This window comes from Rhamphochromis longiceps, linkage group LG9 (assembly GCF_057381845.1).
Source record: "Rhamphochromis longiceps isolate RC_006_pf linkage group LG9, R_longiceps_female_GT1.1, whole genome shotgun sequence".
NCBI lineage: Eukaryota > Metazoa > Chordata > Actinopteri > Cichliformes > Cichlidae > Rhamphochromis > Rhamphochromis longiceps.
Genome location: NC_140565.1, coordinates 14,708,392 through 14,730,356, shown reverse-complemented (window position 1 = coordinate 14,730,356; position 21,965 = coordinate 14,708,392). Strand labels below are relative to the sequence as shown.

At 39.2% G+C, this 21,965-nt stretch overlaps 1 protein-coding gene and 1 pseudogene across 1 annotated transcript; one reads left to right on the top strand and one right to left on the bottom strand.

Annotated features, from left to right (window-relative positions):
* Positions 1 to 15,652: 15,652 nt before the first annotated feature.
* LOC146662040 (uncharacterized) lies at positions 15,653 to 19,124 on the top strand (annotated as a pseudogene).
* LOC146662039 (uncharacterized) lies at positions 18,955 to 21,866 on the bottom strand. The gene is made up of 3 exons (XM_085418383.1): positions 21,344 to 21,866; positions 20,953 to 21,234; positions 18,955 to 20,468 (listed from the first exon to the last, which is right to left on the bottom strand). Exons 1-3 carry the CDS (start codon positions 21,558 to 21,560, stop codon positions 19,438 to 19,440), a joined length of 1,530 nt encoding a protein of 509 aa, XP_085274509.1. The 5' UTR covers positions 21,561 to 21,866; the 3' UTR covers positions 18,955 to 19,437.
* Between the last annotated feature and the right edge of the window lie 99 nt (positions 21,867 to 21,965).

Sequence of the window (21,965 nt, the reverse complement as noted above, 5' to 3'; positions counted from 1 at the left end):
TAAAGACAAGCTAGCCACTCTCCTTCTTGATCTATATAATGAATCACTGAGAAAAGGCTGGCTGCCCCCCACTTTAACGAAGGCATCTATTTCAGTTTTACTGAAGAAAGGCAAAGAGCCTACGGCCTGTGAGTCCTACAGGCCCCTTCTCTATTTGCAAATTAGACTGTGTCTCATCACTGTTTCCAAATTCCCCAATTCTCCCTGCTGATCCATCATGGGTTGACCTTCTGGCTGTTACGCCTAATCAAAAATCACCTCTATCAAATATATATTGTATGCTTATGGTGACCGAATCTAATCCATCAGGTAAAATCAGAACCGCCTGGGAGCATGAATTAGGTGTTGAACTGTTTGAATCATGGTGGGATAAGGTGAATCGCATCATGCGTTCAAGTACACCATGTGCTAGGCTACAGCTTATACAGTTTAAAGTTTCCTTCAATTATAGACCAATGTGACAGATGTCACACCTCCCCTTGCGACCGTGGCTCAGGGGTTTGGGAAGCGTATCTGTAACCGGAAGGTCGCCGGTTCGATCCCCGGGCTCTCTGTCCTGGTCGTTGTGTCCTTGGGCAAGACACTTTACCCTACCGCCTACTGGTGTTGGCCAGAGGGGCCGATGGCGCGATATGGCAGCCTCGCTTCTGTCAGTCTTCCCCAGGGCAGCTGTGGCTACAACCGTAGCTGCCTCCACCAGTGTGTGAATGAATAGTGGCATTGTAAAGCGCTTTGGGTGCCTTGAAAAGCGCTATATAAATCCAATCTATTATTATTATATGTTTTTCTTCTGCCCAAGTTTGAACCAATTTTGGACTGATTTCTTTTCTATACTGTCAGGGGTTCTTGGAAGTCAGATCTGAGAAGACCCTTTAGTTGCCATATTTGGAGTTCCAAAGATCCCTCTTAATGTAACTCCCCAGCAAACTGAGATCTTAGCTTTTTGTTCCCTTCTTGCTAGATGCTGTATTTTACTTCCATCTGCATTGCAATGGCTTAATACTGTCCGGACATTCTTGTGGAATATCTCAAATCTTTTCCTTAGAACAATGCAATTTACCCACCCTCCGAATAGATTGAAAAGAATTTGAAATGTTCTTTTCTTTTTTTTTTAAAGGTAGGCATAGGATTTACCCCCCTCCCCCTTCTATTCTTTTTTAATTTAATTTAATTTTTTAAATTGTATTTATATAGTGTTGAATTTTAATTTTTTTTAATTTAATTTAATTTATTTATTTAATATTTTTTCTAATTTACTCACTTTTTTCTTCTTTTTTTCTTTTCTCAATTTTCTGTTCTTGTGTTGTTATGATGTTTTTTGTATTTTAACTTGTCTTTTGTTTAACAAGAAAACGTTAAAATGATTGGGAAAGAAATGTTTGATAAAATATGTCACGTAAGATGTATACAATACAACGTATATAAGTTTGTATAATCTCTTAATAAACAAATTTTAAAAAAAGTTGCTGTCCATGCAAACAATACTGATTTGTAGAGTTGTAATTGTTTAACTAACAATCTTGTCAACACAAAGTTCCAATCCAATTTTATTTATGAAGCACTTTAAAATACCCAGCACAGGAACAAAGTGCTGTACACAAAATAAGTTCAAAACAATAGAATAACAGAAAACAGCAAAAATATAGAAATAAAACACATAATGCATAAAATTAAAACAGCCCTATATATATATATATATATAGATATATATATATATATATATATATATATATATATATATATATATATATATATATACATATATATATATATATATATATATATATGAGTTTTATTCATCTTTCTTAATCATTTATGGTTGTGGTGTGATCTTCTCCTGGTTCCTTGTTTCCCCGTGTGTGTTGCTGTGTCAGTTGTGCTGCCCCACTGTGCAATTTATTATTTTTAAACAATCGTATGAATTTTTGTATTGATGTACTTTTGTTAATTTCATACGTACAGGTGTTCCACACACTAACTCCTGTGATTGTAATGCTGTGATATTTTACATTAGTCTTTACCATTGGCTTGGTTCATCTACTCCCGCTGAGTTTGCTACAGTAATAGTTAATGTTTTATTTTTAGAAGGGTGTCCAGTTTTTACAATTTCTTTAGGTAAGCCAGGACCAGCATTAAGAAAAAAAGTCATTAAAACCATTTGCAAATTGTTTTATGTCACTGATCAGTGTATTTTGTGTTTGAAAGTTATTGGGATATTCCAATCTTTTAGTTCCTTTATTTACAATATCATTTAGTACTGTCCACGCTTTTCATATTTTTTTTATCTAAAAGTTTACTGTAGTAATTTATTTTACTCGTTCTCATAATTATTATGAATTTATCTTATACCTTTTATAAGTTTGTTCTTGTATAACAGATTCTTTTTCTTACATGCGTTTGTTAGCCATGTTTTCAGTTTTCTTTGCTTTATTCACCAGGGGATAGTGTTTATTGTAAAGAGTTAATATTATAGATAAGAAGTTTACATATGCCACGTCAACATCTTGAACACAGATCTTTCTCTAGTCTTGGTTGTTACACTGTTCTTTAAGGTAGCCGATTTCTTAAGCCTAAATTATAGTATTTACACAATTTTCATTTCATTTACTCCCTGCTGCTCTCCACCTCTTCTCCCTCTCTTGTCTCTTTCTTCCTGCAAGTCTCTCCATTCCCTCAATCTGGTCCACATCTTATCACTCACTATACTTTTTCTACTCCCTCTCTATCACTTCCTCCATTCCCTTTATCTCTCACTCACAAACGCATGCATCCATACATGCAAGAAAACATTATTTATTAGCTCACCTGGATAAGACCCATGCAAAACAAACTGAAGGTTTTTGTCCGGAAACCCACCATCAAAGTACCCATTGTCTCTGATGTCTGCAAATAAGAATAACCAGAACTCCAGACACTGGCTGTGAAGAAAATGCCACCAGTATTCAATTCTTTCATTGGAAGTACTTCCTCCCTCCAGGTAACTCTCAAAGGTGTCGTAAGGAGCCACGGGCACAAGGAAACACTGAAAGCCTATAACATGGCCATTTTCAGTTCCAAGATCACCTCTGGCAACTCTACACCGCTGCACCGCTTCTACGTAACACCCCCCGATCACTTTCAGATTACTATTTGTTGTGTATGCATTAAGACAGATTATTTTTCTCGACAAACCATCAACACTCTCATTGATTGAGATGCCATATGGTTTAAGTTTGCCGTAGGAGTACAGGTGCCAGATGAAGTTCAGCCCTTTTGAAAAATAGTTCGCCTTCGCCTGAGATGTCTTGTGTGCCTCAATGCCACCCCTCAGGGATCCAGCTCAGTCAACACCAAGTGCACATCCTCTTTCCTCACGCGTAGTCAATGTTCTCTGCATTTAGCATATATCCATCAGTACGCGTGAAGCTACCAGAGTACTGCAACTGGTTGTCAATGAATTTAACCAAGACTTGCAGGTCAGAGTACGCTTTTGTGACGAGTGTGTCCCCTAAGAACTCTCTTCAGATGTCTCTCACTTTTATAAAACTTGTGTGTACTGCCAAGCACTGTTTTAATATATTTATATATTAAAACAGTGCTTGGCAGTACACACAAGTTTTATAAAAGTGAGAGTCCAATCTCAAAATTAAAATCTACTTACTTTTTAGCCTTTTTATTAAATACTCTTAAATTTAAAGACTTTGTTGACCTCAGAACTCTACACATAATTTATAAAGCAACAAACAAATCTTTGGCCAAAACATTTAGAACTTGATCAGGATAAAGGCCGAATCGTGATGACCGGAGAGAAATCCTTATGTTCAGCAAAGCTTCAGATGAAGATTTTTTCCATCGTGAGTGATCGTGGCTCAAGAGTTGGGTGTTCGTCTTGTAATCGGAAGGTTGCCGGCTCGGACAGTCTCGGTTGTTGTGTCCTTGGGCAACACACTTTACCTACCGCCTACTGGTGATGGACAGTAGGCGATGGCGCGATATGGCAGCCATGGCTACAACTGTAGTGAATGAATAGTGGTATTGTAAAGCGCTTTGAGGGGTCCTGAAAAGCACATTATAAATGTAATCCATTATTATTATTCAATCTTGGTCTTGCCAAACCACATGCTGGTGGTTTTCACAAAGATTTAAAAGACTTAAAACTCATCTGCAGTTTTTCAACATGGAAGCTACACACATGTTTTATCCTGTTTAACTGTTTTATTTCTTGTAGATTTTATCTTCTTTCCATTTAAATATAAAACAGAGGCTGTTTTGATAAGACTCAGTGAATCTCAGTTAAAATAAAACAATAAGAAAAACATTAAAATGTAATGTAAATCTTTTTTCCCTTCTTTTCCCCAGAGTTGGTGGGGCAGATGAAGGCTCGAGTAGGAGACTGATAAAGTCAACTTTTTATATATATTGTAAATGTTGCAGTCAGTGCCATCCATTTTCTTCCAACAAGTGATGACTTTTCTATGATTAAATACTGTCTGCATTTTTGTTTTGCTTTCATTGAGACTCTAACATCATAATTTACAATATTTGAGGATATTAAAAAGTGAAAGTCATGAAATCTTGTGTTTAACCTCTGACCCAGAATGTCACAGCAGAAATGCAGACTCGTCAGACCAGGAAACATTTCTCCAATCTCTTATTGTCTAATATTTGTGAGTCTGTTTCCTCAGTTTGCTGTTCTTAGCTGACAGCTGTTGTAGCCAGTGTGGTCTTCTGCTGCTTCTAGCCCATGTGCTTCAAATTCTGACATGTTGTGTTCTCAGAGATGGTCTTCTGTATAGTTTGCTTTAAATGGGTGGTTATTTTTAGTCTCTGCTGCCTTCCTATTAGCATGAAGTCATGTGGTCTTTCTCCTTTGACCTCTGACATCAAGAAGCTCGTTTCGCTCAGAGAAGTGCTGCTCACTAGATGTATTGCTGAGTTTTACATTCTTTTGTGCAGTTTGCATTAAGTTTATTTAATTTCTTCTCTTTGATTCACCACTCACTCTTTCAAATTGTTTTCTATCTCGGTGAATCACTGAGATTTAAAGAAGGTTCCACACAAGCCCTGATCAAGTCCTAAATGTTGTGGGTCAAAGATTTGTTTGTTGCTTTATAATTTCTGTGTAGAGTTCTGAGGTCAGTCAAGCCTTTAAATGTAAGAGTATTTAATAAAAAGGCTAAAAAGTGGGTTTGGTTTATTATCCTAATTCTATGTTATTTATCATCAGTTTATTAATGATATAATTTGCTTGACTCCCAAATAGTATGAGATTTGTTTTGCTCAGATTCAGTGTTAAATCATTATAGAAAAATCAAGTCCTAAATTGATTTTCTAGTTCATTCAGAAGTTGTTCCAAGTTACTTCCACAATAACTTTGTATCATCTGCAAACAATTTGACTTCTGTGTCTTTGCAGTTACTTCAAATCAAGACATGTTAACACAAACACCTTTACCCTCATTTATCTCTCATGGCCCTGGTGCCATCTGTCTGCATTGACTTGATAATTAATCAGAGGTAGCAGGGTGTGATACAGGAACTCTAAAAGACACATTAGCGTATGTTTAGTGGTCACTGGGTGAACTGGGTGCGTCTCGAATTCGTCTCGAATTCTGAATGAGCCAGAGGAGGCCAGATGTGTTGATGTGGATCGTTAGCCTTGCTTTTGTTGACCTTGGCTTATGTGGGTGTTTTAATTTCACTTTTCACACATTTAGAGGTGCTTTTCAAAGAAGGGGGAAACTACCTTTTGCTATCTTATAAACTCAGTAATGTTCTCCACATGATTACAAAGATCTAAATTAGAGGTGTAAGTCATTATTTGTGTGTAATATTGGTACAATTTGGCTTATTTTAAAACATTTAATAAATATCAGGTTTCAATACTAATAATACACATTTTGTTTAAAATATATTTAAAGAGCAGCTGTATTTGCTCTGATACATTTGAAATTATAAACTATTTGCACAAATCTCCTGATAATAGAAAGTAAATTAATCATTGGTGCAAAGATCAAACTGGTTGCTTGTCTGAAACAACCAGAGCAGGAAGTTAAATCAAAATCATCTAACACAGATCTAGTTGACATGAAAGCAGAACAATCTAAACTCATTAGATTTATTTGTTTGTTTTATTAAATAAATTCTTCACATTATATAGACCACCTTGTTTCGTTTTAAACACATGATTAACTATGCAGACCTTGATAAATTGACTTAATTTCACTTGCCACTTTCAGACTCATTTATTAAAGTTAATAAAGACAAAATGAGTGGTCAGCGGTCATTGTGATATTCTGTGCCACATTTGTGAATGGTTTGCATGAGTACAAAAACCATTTTTGCCTCAAAAAGCTGCTGTGGGGGTTTACACAGAGGTGTAACTGAACGGCTGCAGGTCAAATAACGTGAAGATGTTTTTGCAAAAATGTTCTATGTGAGTGGAAAGTTCTTTGGGTGATCTAATACTGCGTTAATTGATGCAAACATGCAGTGAGTTCATTTCAGTAATTAGCTGCTAATTTTAGCTGCTAATTTTAGGCATTAAGTGTTTCATATTTTATAAAGTGTGAGGTGGAAAGATTTGGTAAAGCTCATTTTGTACGGCTGCTTTCTAACTGTACTTTTTTTTCCAGACCTGAGAAACAGCATTTTAAAGAAATGTAAATGATGCCAGTTGGTAGAAACAACCTGACTGGTTGTAAAGTTAAGAAGAAGCTCAACCCCCCCACATTCCTGCCCACACCCACAAACCTCCTTAAAAGCCCAGGACAATTGCTCTTAAGTCACCTTCCTGCTTGGTTTGGAGCTCTTTCAGCAGATATACTTTCTCCAGTTTTCCTCTTTTAATCACTGGGATTTCAAAGATGGAAGATTATGGGATGCACTTTTCTCCAGGTATGTACTCAGCATTGTTGCCTGGTGAGCTAATATGAACAGAGTTGGCTAACCTCTAAGACAACTTGTAAAAATACTCTTTTACTCTGTGTTGTAAGTCCTGATGGCAGAAGTCACCATTTCTCCCTCCACAGCTGAACAGAGAGTCCACTTTAAATCATTTTTGGTTTTAAAGAATGTACAAATATTTTTTTCTACTTTGTGGGAAACTTTTGTGTTTAAGATTCATTGTGTTGATGCTCAGTCATCAGGTAAGTAAATCCCTGAAGGTTGATTCAGTTCACCTGGATGTAATGTTTTCAATGGGAGAAATGTTTTGTGACTTCTTCAGTCTGAGACCTTTTGGGATTTAAGACTCATCAATTTAACCTTTGTTAATTTTTTCTGTTAGAAAGTCAGTCGTGCCAAAACATATCAGCAACTGACCCATGTGGACCATATAGACTTGTGCTTACTTGTCCTCTTGTCTCTTTACCCTCACAGACTCGTGGAGTTCAGGCAGCGGCCCTGAAGGGAGTCTTTCCTTGGAAGAACTCGCTACATGGGCAGAGACTGCTCTAAAAATGGAGATGAGCAAAAAAACCGCTGATACCTCTGAGGCTGTTTCCAGTTCAGTCTCAGAGCAGAAACAAGATTTTGCTGTCCCAAGAAGCCAGGATGGCAACATCACTGCCACTCTGCACCCTCCCAGCACTGCTCCAGAGAAACCTAAAGGAAAGGCCCGGGTGGTGTTCACGGAGAGGCAGTTGAATATTCTTGTCCATCACTTTAATTTGAAACGTTACTATGAGCCAAGGGAGATGAAACAGTTGGCAGAGATGACAGGTCTGACCTACAGACAGGTGAGTGTTTTTCAATTCAATAGAACATAAGAAATTGAATTTTGGGTCCATTGTACTGATTAAATGTTTTCTGTTTTCTTCCGTCTTTAGGTAAAAACTTGGTTTCAAAACAAACGGAGTAAGTTTAGGAGGAGGTCACATCCTCAGCATGTGAATCAGGATGTCCCACTTCATGTAAGTATCTCCTATTATTGAACAGAATTGTTTATGATTTGATTTTATGGTATTTTTAATTTGGTTGTTGTTTTGATCTGTGTTGTTCAGCACTTTGGTCTGCCTGGTGTGTTCTTAAGTGCTATACAAATAAACGATGATGATGATGATTCTGTCATTATCTGGGGAATTGACTGTATTTAAAAAAGTGTAATGCCAATAATTTAAAACAACTATTCTCGTTTTACTGACAGTCCCCTTGTCCCCTTCAGTTTCAGGGAGAGAGACATCTCCTATTAGAGTATCTCCTATTATTAAAAAGCACTGTTTCTGATTCTGTCATTATCCGGGGAATTGATTGAAGTATTCTTAAAGTATTCTTATTTTACTGACAGTCCACCTGTCTGTGTTTCAGTTTCAGGGAGAGGGACAGCCCCCATTCAGGCAGCAGTACACCGAGCACCAGGAGGTAAACCCAATCCCAAATGGTGGAAACCATCAGGGCCCCTATCATCATGCTGTGGACAGTTTTGCTCCTGGACCTCAGTGGACCTTCCCCAACTCGCCCCAGACATTTGGCTGGTCGATGCCACCAGACAACGGCCAGCATGAATTTAACCCTGCTGCTGGTATGAATGTACATGAAGAATACTATATGCCTTTTGTATGAGAAACTGTAAATAAAATATTTACACCCATTCAAAACTGAACTTTCTCAGCCCCTCCCCCTCTTTATTTATAGAGTTTTTACATGTAAGTTGACATATCAGGCCCAATAAAGAGGGTACCACAGACACAAAGATATATCTCAATACAGATTAGGCCATTAAAGTTAAATAAATAAATAAATAAAATAAAATAGAAATGAAGGAAAAAGTGGGAAAAACACACACAGAGAACAATACAAAAGAAAAAGCTAAGAAAAAAAGAACAAACAAAAACAAACAAACAAACAAAAAAACACTCCCCCCAGAACCAGAACAAAAGAAAACCCCATGGTACTAAAGTTTAGTCTGTTGGAAGTGTTTTCAATGAACTGAAGTAAATAATAAAAGGCTGCCACATCTGTGAGAACTTATTAACATTTCCTCTGAGTCTGAATTTTATTTTCTCCATTTTTAAAAAGAACATAACATCTTCCAGCCAACGTGATCGGGCTGGAAGGTGATGAGCTTTCCAAGACAGCAAAATTCTACGTCGTGCCAGCAGTGAAGTGAACATAACATCCAGCTGTTTATGACTAAGGTTTAGGGTGGCATCTTCAGAAACACCAAACTAGTGGGCATGGTTGGAGTGTAACGCTCAAAACATGAGAGAGCACTTCAAAATAAAAAGTCCAGTATAACTTAAGTGTCGGGAAGGCAAAAAACAGGCGTTGCATCTGTTGCACAGGTCAGGAATGCTGGGGTATATTTTAGATAATCTAGATGTGTAATCTGTATACTGTCTTAAACTGAATAAGGGAGAGTCTTGCACATGAGGCTGAAGAATGAATTCTGTCAATTACTTTGTCCCAGTAACCTTCAAGAAGCTGAAGACCCAGTTCCTGTTCCCAACTCAAAGCAATTATTTGGTTGAGTAATTGCTCGATGCCATAATTAAAGTATATACTTGTGATATTAGAGCCTTACTGTGAGGCTTCAACTGGAATAAGTCTTCCCACCAAGGCTTGAGAAGCTGACTTGGAAACTCTGGCAAGATAGAAGATGCACAGTGTCTTATTTGAAAGTAGCAGAACAAATGATACGAGGGCAAATCATACAAAGAACAAAGGTCACTAAAGCTGAGAAAAATGTTATCTTTAAAAAAGTCATAAAAACATTTGATACCTTTTCTTGCCCATATACGAAAGGAGGAGTCCACCAGCGATGGGGGGAAAAGGTGGTTGTTGCAGATTGGGGTCAGAGCAGAAGCAGAGACTGAATTGAAGTGATGCCGGAATTGATACCATATTTTTAGAGAGCCAATTAGAAAGGGGTTGTCTGTGAATCGTAACAGGGAAACAGGAAGGGATGAAAATAATAGTGCTGGGAGTGAGGAAGAGAAACATGATTGAGCCTCAAGGCAACACAAAGTAGCTTGAGGATCATTCAGCCAATAAGTATACTTTTGAATGTTGGCTGCCCAACAATAGGATCCTGTTTGTGGACTTCAGCTCTGCCTTCAACACCATCCTTCCAGACCATCTCCGAAGCAAGCTTTCCCAGATGAATGTGCCTGATCCCATCTGCCAGTGGATCACTGACTTCCTGATGGACAGGAAGCAGCATGTGAGGCTGGGAAAGAATGTCTCGGACTCTCGGACCATCAGCACCGGCTCCCCTCAGGGCTGTGTTCTTTCTCCTCTGCTCTTCTCCCTGTACACCAACTGCTGCACCTCCACCCACCAGTCTGTCAAGCTAATCAAGTTTGCAGATGACACCACTGTTATTGGGCTCATCTCGGACGGGGATGAGTCTGCCTACAGGAGGGAGGTTGAACGTCTGGTGTCTTGGTGCAGCCACAACAACCTGGTGCTGAATGCCCAGAAGACAGTGGAGATTATTGTGGACTTCAGGAAGCACACAGCCCCACTCCCCCCATCATCCTGACTGACACCCCCATCACCTCTGTGGACTCATTCCGCTTCCTGGGTACCACCATCACCTCCGTCATCAAGAAAGCCCAGCAGAGGATGTACTTCCTGAGGCAGCTGAAGAAATTCAACCTGCCAACACGGACGATGATGCAATTCTACACTGCAATCATCGAGTCCATCCTCACCTCCTCCATCACCGTGTGGTACGCTGGAGCCACTATCAGGGACAAACAGAGACTGCAGCGTGTTGTGCGCTCTGCTGAGAAGGTGATTGGCTGTAGACTCCCATCTCTGCAGGACCTGTACACCTCCAGGACACTGTGGCGTGCAGCTCGGATCTCAGCTGACCCTTCTCACCCTGGATACAGTCTGTTTGACCTGCTCCCCTCAGGCAGGAAGCTCCGGTCCATTCGCACCAGAACCTCTCGCCATAAGAACAGTTTCTTCCCCTCTGCTGTTGGACACATGAACAATAACCGTATGACTGTTCCCACCACTAACACATGACCCTACGCTGTGTCACTGCATCATTCCATGTTTGGCATTGATCACCACCTGCACTCATGTATATATCTATCTACTTAGCACTTTTAATTCTTATTTTTATTTTTATATCTATTTAAGCGTTTATGACAGTATGTTTGCACTAAGCACCGCAGCAATTTCCTAATGTTGTAAACCTGCTCAACATTTGGCAATAAAACCCTTTCTGATTCTGATAGTAGAGAATTTGAGATGTCCTCAGACTCATTCGTAGTTAAGAAATCATCAATTGCAGATGAGATATAGTCACAGAAAGCTGAATCAGACAAAAGAAGAGAGTTCAACCTCCATGGATGCTGAGGTCTATAGCCAGCAGACAAAGCCATATGCAAGACTAATGGAGCATGATCAGATATAACAATCAGGAGATATTCAGAGTTGCAAACTTTAGAAGCCATGGAGCCATTTATAAAAAAGTAATTGATGTGAGAATATGTGTGATGAACATTTGAAAAAAGGAATATTCTCTGGCTTCGGGATTAAAAAACCTCCAATCAATGTGTCCATTTTGGGTCATAAAGTGTGAGAAAGCCCTGAACATTGCAGATGATGCTTTCGAGCCAGTGGCAGATTTGACTAAAGCTCGGTCAATAACGCAGTTTAAATCACCTCGAAGATCAGGAGGGTGCGTCTTTAAGTCAGGAATCATCCTCAAAAGATTATTAGTAAACACAGCATTGTCAAAGTTTGGGGCATAGACGTTCACTAAGACAACTGGGTTATTCATGAGGGTCCCTACAACAATTAGATATCGTCCATTTTTGTCAGCAATCAATTTAGTGAGAGAAAAATGTATTTTATTCCTAATTAAAATTGCCACTCCTCTGGCTCTACTATCTACAGTGGGGCAAAAAAGTATTTAGTCAGCCACCGATTGTGCAAGTTCCCCCACTTAAAATGATGACAGAGGTCAGTAATTTGCACCAGAGGTACACTTCAACTGTGAGAGACAGAATGTGAAAAAAAAATCCATGAATTCACATGGTAGGATTTGTAAAGAATTTATTCGTAAATTATGGTGGAAAATAAGTATTTGGTCACCTCAAACAAGGAAAATCTCTGGCTCTCACAGACCTGTAACGTCTTCTTTAAGAAGCTTTTCTGTCCCCCACTCGTTACCTGTATGAATGGCACCTGTTTGAACTCATCATCTGTATAAAAGACACCTGTCCACAGCCTCAAACAGTCAGACTCCAAACTCCGCCATGGCCAAGACCAAAGAGCTTTCGAAGGACACCAGGAAAAGTATTGTAGACCTGCACCAGACTGGGATGGGTGAATCTACAATAGGCAAGCAGCTTGGTGTGAAAAAATCAACTGTGGGAGCAATCATCAGAGAATGGAAGACATACAAGACCACTGATAATCTCCCTCGATCTGGGGCTCCACGCAAGATCTCATCCCGTGGGGTCAAAATGATCATGAGAACGGTGAGCAAAGATCCCAGAACCACACGGGGGGACCTGGTGAATGACCTGCAGAGAGCTGGGACCAAAGTAACAAAGGTCACCATCAGTAACACACTACAACGGCAGGGAATCAAATCCCGCAGTGCCAGACGTGTTCCGCTGCTGAAGCCAGTGCATGTCCAGGCCCGTCTGAAGTTTGCCAGAGAGCACATGGATGATACAGCAGAGGATTGGGAGAATGTCATGTGGTCAGATGAAACCAAAGTAGAACTTTTTGGTATCAACTCAACTCGTCGTGTTTGGAGGAAGAAGAATACTGAGTTGCATCCCAAGAACACCATACCTACTGTGAAGCATGGGGGTGGAAACATCATGCTATGGGGCTGTTTTTCTGCCAAGGGGACAGGACGACTGATCCGTGTTAAGGACAGAATGAATGGGGCCATGTATCGTGAGATTTTGAGCCAAAACCTCCTTCCATCAGTGAGAACTTTGAAGATGAAACGAGGCTGGGTCTTCCAACATGACAATGATCCAAAACACACCGCCCGGGCAACAAAGGAGTGGCTCCGTAAGAAGCATTTGAAAGTCCTGGAGTGGCCTAGCCAGTCTCCAGACCTCAACCCCATAGAAAATCTGTGGCGGGAGTTGAAAGTCCGTGTTGCTCGGCGACAGCCCCAAAACATCACTGCTCTCGAGAAGATCTGCATGGAGGAATGGGCCAAAATACCAGCTACTGTGTGTGCAAACCTGGTAAAGACCTATAGTAAACGTTTGACCTCTGTTATTGCCAACAAAGGTTATGTTACAAAGTATTGAGTTGTATTTTTGTTATTGACCAAATACTTATTTTCCACCCTGATTTACGAATAAATTCTTTACAAATCCTACCATGTGGATTCATGGATTTTTTTTTCACATTCTGTCTCTCACAGTTGAAGTGTACCTCTGGTGCAAATTACTGACCTCTGTCATCATTTTAGGTGGGGAACTTGCACAATCGGTGGCTGACTAAATACTTTTTTGCCCCACTGTATACTGTATAATGATATAAATAGCTCTGTGTCATTAGGCTATGGCACTGGTAAAAGATTTAGCGTCAAAAGAGGAATTAGGCAAGGGTGTGGAAGCTCTCCGTTGTTGTTCATAATGGTTGTGGAGATGCTCGCAATTCTAATTAAAAACAGCAGCGTTGCCGGAATTGAGATTATGGATAATTCTTTAATAATTAGTCAACTTGCGGATGACACTACTCTTTTCTTAAAAAATGAACATCAGATTCCCCTGGTAAAACAAATAATCACTACATTCTCAAAAGCTTCAGGCTTAAAGTTAAATTTAAATAAATGTGAATTATTGGCATTAAAGGAGTGTAATTCACAATTACTGTACGATATAAAGGTGAAGAAGGAGGTAAAATATTTGGGCATCACAATTTCAAAAGATCACAAAGTCTTAGAAAAAGTAAATATTTTAGATAATGTTGACATATGTAAGACAATCCTAAATAAGTGGTTACAAAGAGACATCACAATTTTTGGAAGAATATTATTAACCAAAATGGATAGTTTATCTAGATTTATATATCCAGCTTACTCTCTATCAATATCGAATAAAGTTATTAAAACAATTAATAGCTTGAATTTTAATTTTATTTGGAGGAATAAGTGCCATTATATATCTAAAGATGATTTGGTTAAACCACACATTGAAGGCGGTGGTAACGCAATTGATTTTGATATAATGAATGGTGTTTTGAAACTTAAATGGTTAAAATCCTTCCTAAATAATCCACACTCCATTTGGTTTTTTATACCAAGTAAGGTCTTTAACACACTGGGGGGTATTGACTTTCTCCTAAAGTGTGACTTTGAAATTACTAAGCTACCTGCTAAACTCTCTGAATTCCATAAACAGGTCCTTCTTTATTGGAAAATGTTATTTAAACATAATTTCACTCCACATAATAGCCCAATTTGGAACAATAGATATATACTGATGAACAGAAAATCTATTTTTATTCAAGATCGGTTATCAAAAGGTGTTTGGGCAATTGCCCATTTTGTAGATGAGGAAGGACATGTTCTAGGACATCAAGATTTTTGCCAAAAGTTTAATATCCAATGTTCTAAAAGTAAATTTAATCGGGTTATAAAATCCATTCCATTGTCACTTAAAAACATAGTTGTAAATGATATAATATATTCTGACATCTCCCCCAAGTTAAGGCAATTATATATAGATGGTATTCGATTTTGTGATGTTAATTGCAACAATAAGTTTCTTAGATCTTCATTAAGGAGTCTTTATTCTTCAAATTTACTTAGACGTAATTACATATTAAAAGATTTCCAAAGGGAAGAAATTGAAAAAATAAGAACTGATTATATCACCTTCCCTATCCCTCCTAAAGGGAAAGAAGTCCAATTTAAAATCTTGAATAAGATTTACCTGACAAATAGACTCCTTAGTGATAGATTCAAAATAGAAACGGGTAATTGTGTATTTTGTGAAACAGAAGAGGAGGATTTGGACCATCTATTCTTTTTGTGCAATTTTATACAAATATTTTGGTTGGATTTTCATACCTGGCTTTATTCCAGTGGGATTCAAATTACCCCATTTACCTTAAATATGATAATGTTTGGAGTGTTTTTGAAAGAAAAGAAAGCTAATTATGGTGTTAATGTGTTATTAATCTTGTGCAAGCATTTTATACATAAATGTCGCTTTTTTAAGACTAGACCAACACTAGCTCACTGGAAAAACGACTTAAACCTGTTGGTTAAATCTTTGACTTTAGTTAAAAAGAAAAAGGCTGCTTTTTTTGTTTCCTTTATGGAAGATTTTGATTTAGTGAGTTAATAATTTGTTAAATTATGTGACCCCATCTTTATATTTTATTTTCACTATATATGAAAGTTGCTAATATGTAACAAATGTCTATTTTCTGAATCTGTAATATATGGTGCATTTTTTTTGTATGTTTAATAAAAAAAAAAAAAAAAAAAAAAAAAAAAGGTTAGCGCCCAGTTAGCTCCTAGCATTTCTCAGCAGCTCCGCCTCCTTTTCGACTACCGGGACATTTAAACAATGGATAATCCGTTTACAAACAAATTCATGCTTTTCTCCTCAACAGAGAGCGTCCCCCGATTGAACAACAGCGCCGTAAATAAGAAGAATGGCGCCTAATTACAGAGTTAATAATACAGACTTTGTAATATCTCACGTGTAGATTCATCAGCCAGATGAAGTGTTTACTGACAATAGTTGGGTTGCGGTCACGTGGTTCTGATGACGTGCGGAGGCAGCGCGATTTTTGAGTGGAGGGCGGAAGTAAACATGGAGGACACTGTGGAGAGTCAGGAGAGCAGCTATTGTGCAACTTTAGACCCCGTTTCTCGGGAGAGATATAAACAGATAGTTAAAAAATATATCGGACGTGATCCGTATTCTTTGAAAATGTCCGAATACACCACAGAAGTAAAGGATTTGCCTACTATCGAGGCTGTGGATATCACCAACTACTTGGTCCTCCAGACTTCTTACTACACTAGGCAGCAAATGAAAGCTTTCAAGAGTCTGGAGGCGTACAATTTTTTTGTCAGCGGGTGGGTCCACAACCTTGGAACAAAACGTCTCCGTGATGGATACAGTTTGGTGTTTGCAAGGGTGAGTGTTTGTTCTTATATTGCTTTATCTTAAACACGCTAACAGTTAGCGGTAGCGGCTTTAACGTCAACAAACATGCCACATCCTTAGGACTTCGTTAGAGTGACAGTTGTTTGTTTCAAGGTAAACCATTCTCAGCGGTCTAACGAGACACCTCTGAAGACTTGGGTAATTGCAAAGGAGGATGGAGAAGTGATTGCAGCTCATTGCAATTGTATGGCAGGGTTAGTAGCCTAATTAAGTAGGATGTTATTGCAATGAGAACACACACACACACACACACACACACACACGCATAGGGCACTGCTAGCATTTTGCAGGTGTACTTCAGTAGTAGTGGGGAGAGAGTGTTTTCTTTTAGCTAAGAATTCATCAGCTAAGAATTTGTGTGATTGCCTTAGATCCCTCATGACACTCAGATGCATTTTTCAGATAGAGGGTAGAACTATTCAGTCATGTCATCACCTAGATAATGATTTCTCTATAGGCTGTTGAGAAAGAGTTAATGAATAAACATGTTACTTCAAATAAAGTGCCATTGCACATTAGTATTAGTAAGCTATGCATCATCAAAATGTACTGTAAATATTGCATTTCATGTTAAAAAGATTATGTGCTCTATTTCCAGACTATCAGAATCATGCTCGCACGTTGGAGCTGTTCTTTTTGCAGTTGAAGCTGGGGTGAAAATGAGAGCGACATGCACATCAGAGCAGTGCAAGTGGCTGATGCCATCTCATGTTAAAAAGGTAAGCCAAAAAGCAAAATGTAGGATAAAGAATGTTATATTGGGACTTCATGTGACAGTAGGATAAAATATCTTCCCCTATACTGCTACCTTGTCGTGGTGGGGAAGCTTGAGTGCCTCAATGACCCTGTAGGCTATACCGGCGGGGGCTTCAAGCTCCTGGTAGATCTAATCAAGCCGGGCAGGTTGCAGGTGAGGGGTCAGACAAAAGGCAGTACTTTAATAAATGAAGAGTTCTATTCCAAAACGCTATAACAGCATTTAAAAGCCATTTCCTTTTTCATGACTAACATAACCATGACTGCAGAACCGTATACTGTATATCACACCCTTCTCATGCATGCCTCAACACCCTAGCACTTGTTTTCTGCGCACACACACACCTGACTGCAGCACTTTATATATTCACATTTCTCATGCATTCCTCAGTACTCACAACTCCTCACACCACATTTTCATCAACATGGAACTGCTTACTTTCCACTCCTTTTATACCCAGCACATGGCACCTCCATCCCCACCCAACATACACACACACACTTCACTGCCAACCAACCACTATACCCAGCCTAAAACACACATACTCACTCCACTGCCATCACTGTTCAATTTCGAATATTTTTGGAAACGAATATATAGCGTTTTGGAAAAGAGCTTTTTAAATTTTAATGATCTTCTTTGGCTTAATTTTTCCAGATTCCTGCTTGCCCAGTAACTCTGATTGACTTCTCTTCAGCAAAGTCAAAAAAACGAAAGCTTGAGTGTTCCATTGATGGCTGCACAAGTACACAAAAGGTTGGGAAATCACTTCCATGCCCAAGAGTGCAGAGAGATTCAGAGACATACTGTAGGTTTTTTGAGAGTTTAAGCAAAAACTGTCCAAGGAGTGCAGCACTGATGTCTAGGGAACCTTACCACAAAGAATTTGTCCCCCAGTCTAGCATGCTTCCTAAAACTGTGCCTGAGTACAGAACACCAGAGACACTGCAGCTCAAGTTCTTAAGACCAACCCCCAGCAACCATCAAAGAGCTTGATCAAGGCCATATGCTATCCAGAGGCATATAGGTTCACCACAGCTGCTACAAGGTATTTAGGGTTTGATGTAGGGTAAGGCAGAGTTAAGATTTGGGGTATGAAACTGTCCATAACTGTAACTAAAAAAGTGTTATGAAGATGGAGGTTAGTTATAGGCTTATACGGCTAGGGTTATACAGGGTAAGAACTAAGTATAGTTTAGGGTAATGGCATATTGTATAATACATCACTTTACTGTTTTACACATCCAATACTAAGTAATAATTTCCTTTTCATGTTTGGCATGTGTACTGTTTATAGTTATGGATGCAAACATGAAGCACAAGCCAGAGGAGCATATGAGAAGCTTATGAGCCAGGAGCATGCAGGCTTCTCATGTATGGACAGCGGTCTCTGGCTGAACCCCAAGTGGCCATACATGGGGTCCTCCCCTGATGGGATAGTCACTTGTGACTGTCATGGAACTGGCATCTGCGAGATTAAGGTATTGACTCTGTTGTAGTCAAGGCCATAGGTGTGACATCTTTCCATAAGAATCAGTGAACTGAGTAAAAATGCAGGAAATACCTTTTCTAATTTCTAATCTGTTGTTCAATTAAGATAAGATGAGGCTTTATTGTCTGTGTCAAATAGACATTTGTTTTGGGCAATGAGAGATTATGATAACACAGACCACACCCATCATCTTTGCTTCTTCACTGTTTCATCAGATAAATCTTGATTGTTGTTCTCATCACTGTGATTTTAGTGCCCACACTCTCAGAAAGATGCGGTCAACCTGCGCATGCGTGCTGGGGAGAAGGGCTTCTGCCTCATCAGTGACGGGGATAATGTCACACTGGACCCAACTCATGACTACTATTACCAAATTCAGGCACAGCTTCACATTGCAAATGCAGAGTACTGTGACTTTGTTGTGTGGAACCGCAATGACATATTTGTTGAAAGGATTTTGCCTGACCTTGAGTTTTGGGATGATGCGATTCCTAAAGTTGAGTGTTTTTTTAGAAACAGTATACTCCCAGAAATACTGGGACAGCAAGTTACAAACATACATGTGTAATGTGATAAAAGGACGACAACATAATGACATTTTGAATATTGTTATGACCTGATGGTAGTCATTATGAGTTCTGGCTATTGTATTTGCTCTGACGTAGCATTAGAGCACAAATTGTCATTTAATTTTATTGTACATTTAATTGTGTCATTTAAGTGTTGTGTAACACTACACAATGATTAAATGCTATTGAGGCAGCATAATAATACATTGGTGGTTTATTTACAAGATTAGACTTTTAAACAAATAAACAAAATAGATTGCAATCCATCTCACAGTATAATACTGTACAAACTGCCAGCACAATATGACAGTTGGAGAAAAATATTTCATTTGAAAACATTTACAGACTAATCAGGAGTCAGGACTTAGGTACTACTATTACTCTACCCTGTTCTACTTATCACCAGAGCCAAGCAGCAGATACTGGACACTACTCTTCCTCTCCACCCCCTTCTGTGAGCCGTGACAGTGACAAGACATTTACTTTTTTTTAACTGATTGATTACCACCCACCCCCCTTACTCCAGTGGGACAACAGACTCGGAGAGATTTGATAAGGCACAACAAATTACCCCAATCTTGTCGATCAATGCATGTGTCTCACCTGGCTTTGTGGACATGTTCTCTATTGGCATAGCCCTGCTCTGCAGAATTTGATATTTCCTCCTGACTAAATCTATGACTCGCTCAACATGGATACGCAAATTGGCTATTTTCCTTATCTCTGCCACTTCATAGGCTGACAGCTGTTTTCTCCCTTTAGTGAATGCCGGTGTCTGTAGTGAAGCACAGTAAAACCCCACATTATCGCCAATATTGAACCCACGATCTGCAAGGACAATATCTCCAGGTAACAAGTTCTTTAGGAGGCCACTCTCTATTGTGATCTGCTTATCGCTAACTCTCCCTCCCCAGGCAGAAGATATGTAAGTGACGTAGCCTTGGGGGGCAACACCAATCAAAAATTTTACAGTGTGATGGTGCTTGTAGTTGGACCAAGTTTGAGCTTGTGCAAGAAGATTAGATGGTCTCTCAATAAAGACTTCAAAGCAATCAACAATCACAGCCACTTTACATCCAAATGCCTGTCTGAAACTCAGTGGCATCGTAGCTTGAAGAACATGTCGCTCTGGCCACTCAATTAGGAACTCTAACCTTTTATGAAGTATGTCAATTACTTTATGCCAAACTCTAGAAGCAGTGGACAGAGAAATATTGAACCTGAAAGCTAAATCTTTCAGGGGCAGATTTAGTCTCAGCCTCAGCAAAACTAGTATGAATTGTTCAAATTTGGACAACAAAGACATAGGTCCCGAGGTGATATAGGGCTCGCACAGTTCAAAAATCTGAATTAAAACTAAGAAGTTGGGGAGCCCTGTGTAGAACTTTGTCTTGTCTTCATTTTTTTCAAAAGCCTCCTGGCTGAACTGTGTGTCCAGAGCCTTGCTCCGAAGATCAACCAGCTCTGCTGTGTTCTGTCTCAAAACATCCTCCATCTTCTCGATGTCATCCATCGTCAGCTCTGTCTGGCATCCAGCATCCGCACAGCCTGCAATATAACAGTGGGGGAGCATAATAGAGGCAACCTCAATTTTTACTCATTTTCACTGTAGGAGTTTTTTAGTGGGCTATTAGAATCTGGTGTAATGTGTTTAATTCACTATGTTAATTTAATGTAATTATTTTTTTTAATCAACAAAAAAACATGTTGCGTCTAAACAAAAAATATATTTATATGTTTCTCACCACAGAAACCTTACATTACGGATATCTTTACTTATCTGTGAAAGGAGACTGTCTGGAATCTGGCAATATAAGAACCATAGCAGTGTACAAAAACCTGTGGTGTGTGCCTGACGGTAATAAGTGCCACTTTTTCTTTTTTTCTGAATAAAATGGTATGGATTTACTCTGTGATTAAAAAAATCACAAACATGTAATATGTAACTTGGACCATAATCATTACAGATAATGGCATCTTTTTCTCTTTGACATGATTCTTGTTTGTTTTACATCTCAGCACAATATCTTACCTGGATAAGTGAATGTCTCATTCACACTGAAGTCTTCTGGTTGTGGATTCTCAGCTGGAAGCTGCAGTTCGGGGTTCTCCACTGTCACTAGGCTCAAATCCGGGCTCTCAGCCGTCTGTTGCATATCCAAAATCGCCTCTGCACATCGATGCTGTTCTGCCTTAAGCTTCATTCTTTTCTCTCGTTTGAGAACTGATTCCGATCTGGGTTTTCGTTCGTAGCCGAGATTGACCGTCGGAGCCCAGTCCTCCGACTCTTCGTCATCCAAAGCACTTGGGCAGCCTATAGTCCCAATCAAGTCAATATTAGACTACTAACTTAAAAGCACTAAGTAAACGAGAATTTAACGACAACCTAATGCTAATAAGTTCGTTTGCAAACATAACATTACCTCTGACGAAGTGGTCGCTGCAGACACGGGCATTGGCAGACTCTGCTCCTCCCGACTGTAAACGTAAATTTAAAATCCATTTTTTCCTACGTTTTTCGGTTAGAATTTTCCATTTTTCTCCTCTTCGTTGGGCTATTTTTGGTACCCTAAAATACCGTTTATCAGTTTCTCTGGTCGACCTACTGGAGCATCCGTAAACACAACAGGACATAGGCATTTTGCGTACTGTCTGTCTGTGATTTTGCGCTTATCTTTTTCACTTCCGACCGCCAGTCAAATTTCGCGCTTTACGTCGACGTCACGTCTACGTCAAATGAAACCTAGCTATTGACAGTGTAAGCGGACATCATCATCACTATTCCAATCAATCTTCTCCACACAGACAAGCATAAACACACTCGACTATCACTAAATCAAATTTAACACACGTTTGTAATGACGCTCGTTCATTTTACAATAGGGCTCATTCGCTCAGTCAGCAGGTGGCAGTATCCTCGTATACTGGGGAGTAAACTGCCATTAAACAAAGAGAAGAAGAAAACCCCTGTACATGCGCGGCACGGATCGGGGAGTCCTGATCCGTAACGATCTTTTTATTTTTCGTTTTTGTCTACATTATATT

Bases quoted from the DNA above. Each gene is read 5' to 3' on its own strand.
- LOC146662039 (XM_085418383.1), bottom strand. From the start codon at position 21,560: ATGCCTATGTCCTGTTGTGTTTACGGATGCTCCAGTAGGTCGACCAGA. The intron at 21,235-21,343 runs GTAATGTTATGT...TTGGGACTATAG, and splicing joins CAGCGACCACTTCGTCAGAG to GCTGCCCAAGTGCTTTGGAT. The intron at 20,469-20,952 runs GTAAGATATTGT...GTTATATTGCAG, and splicing joins TGAGACATTCACTTATCCAG to GCTGTGCGGATGCTGGATGC.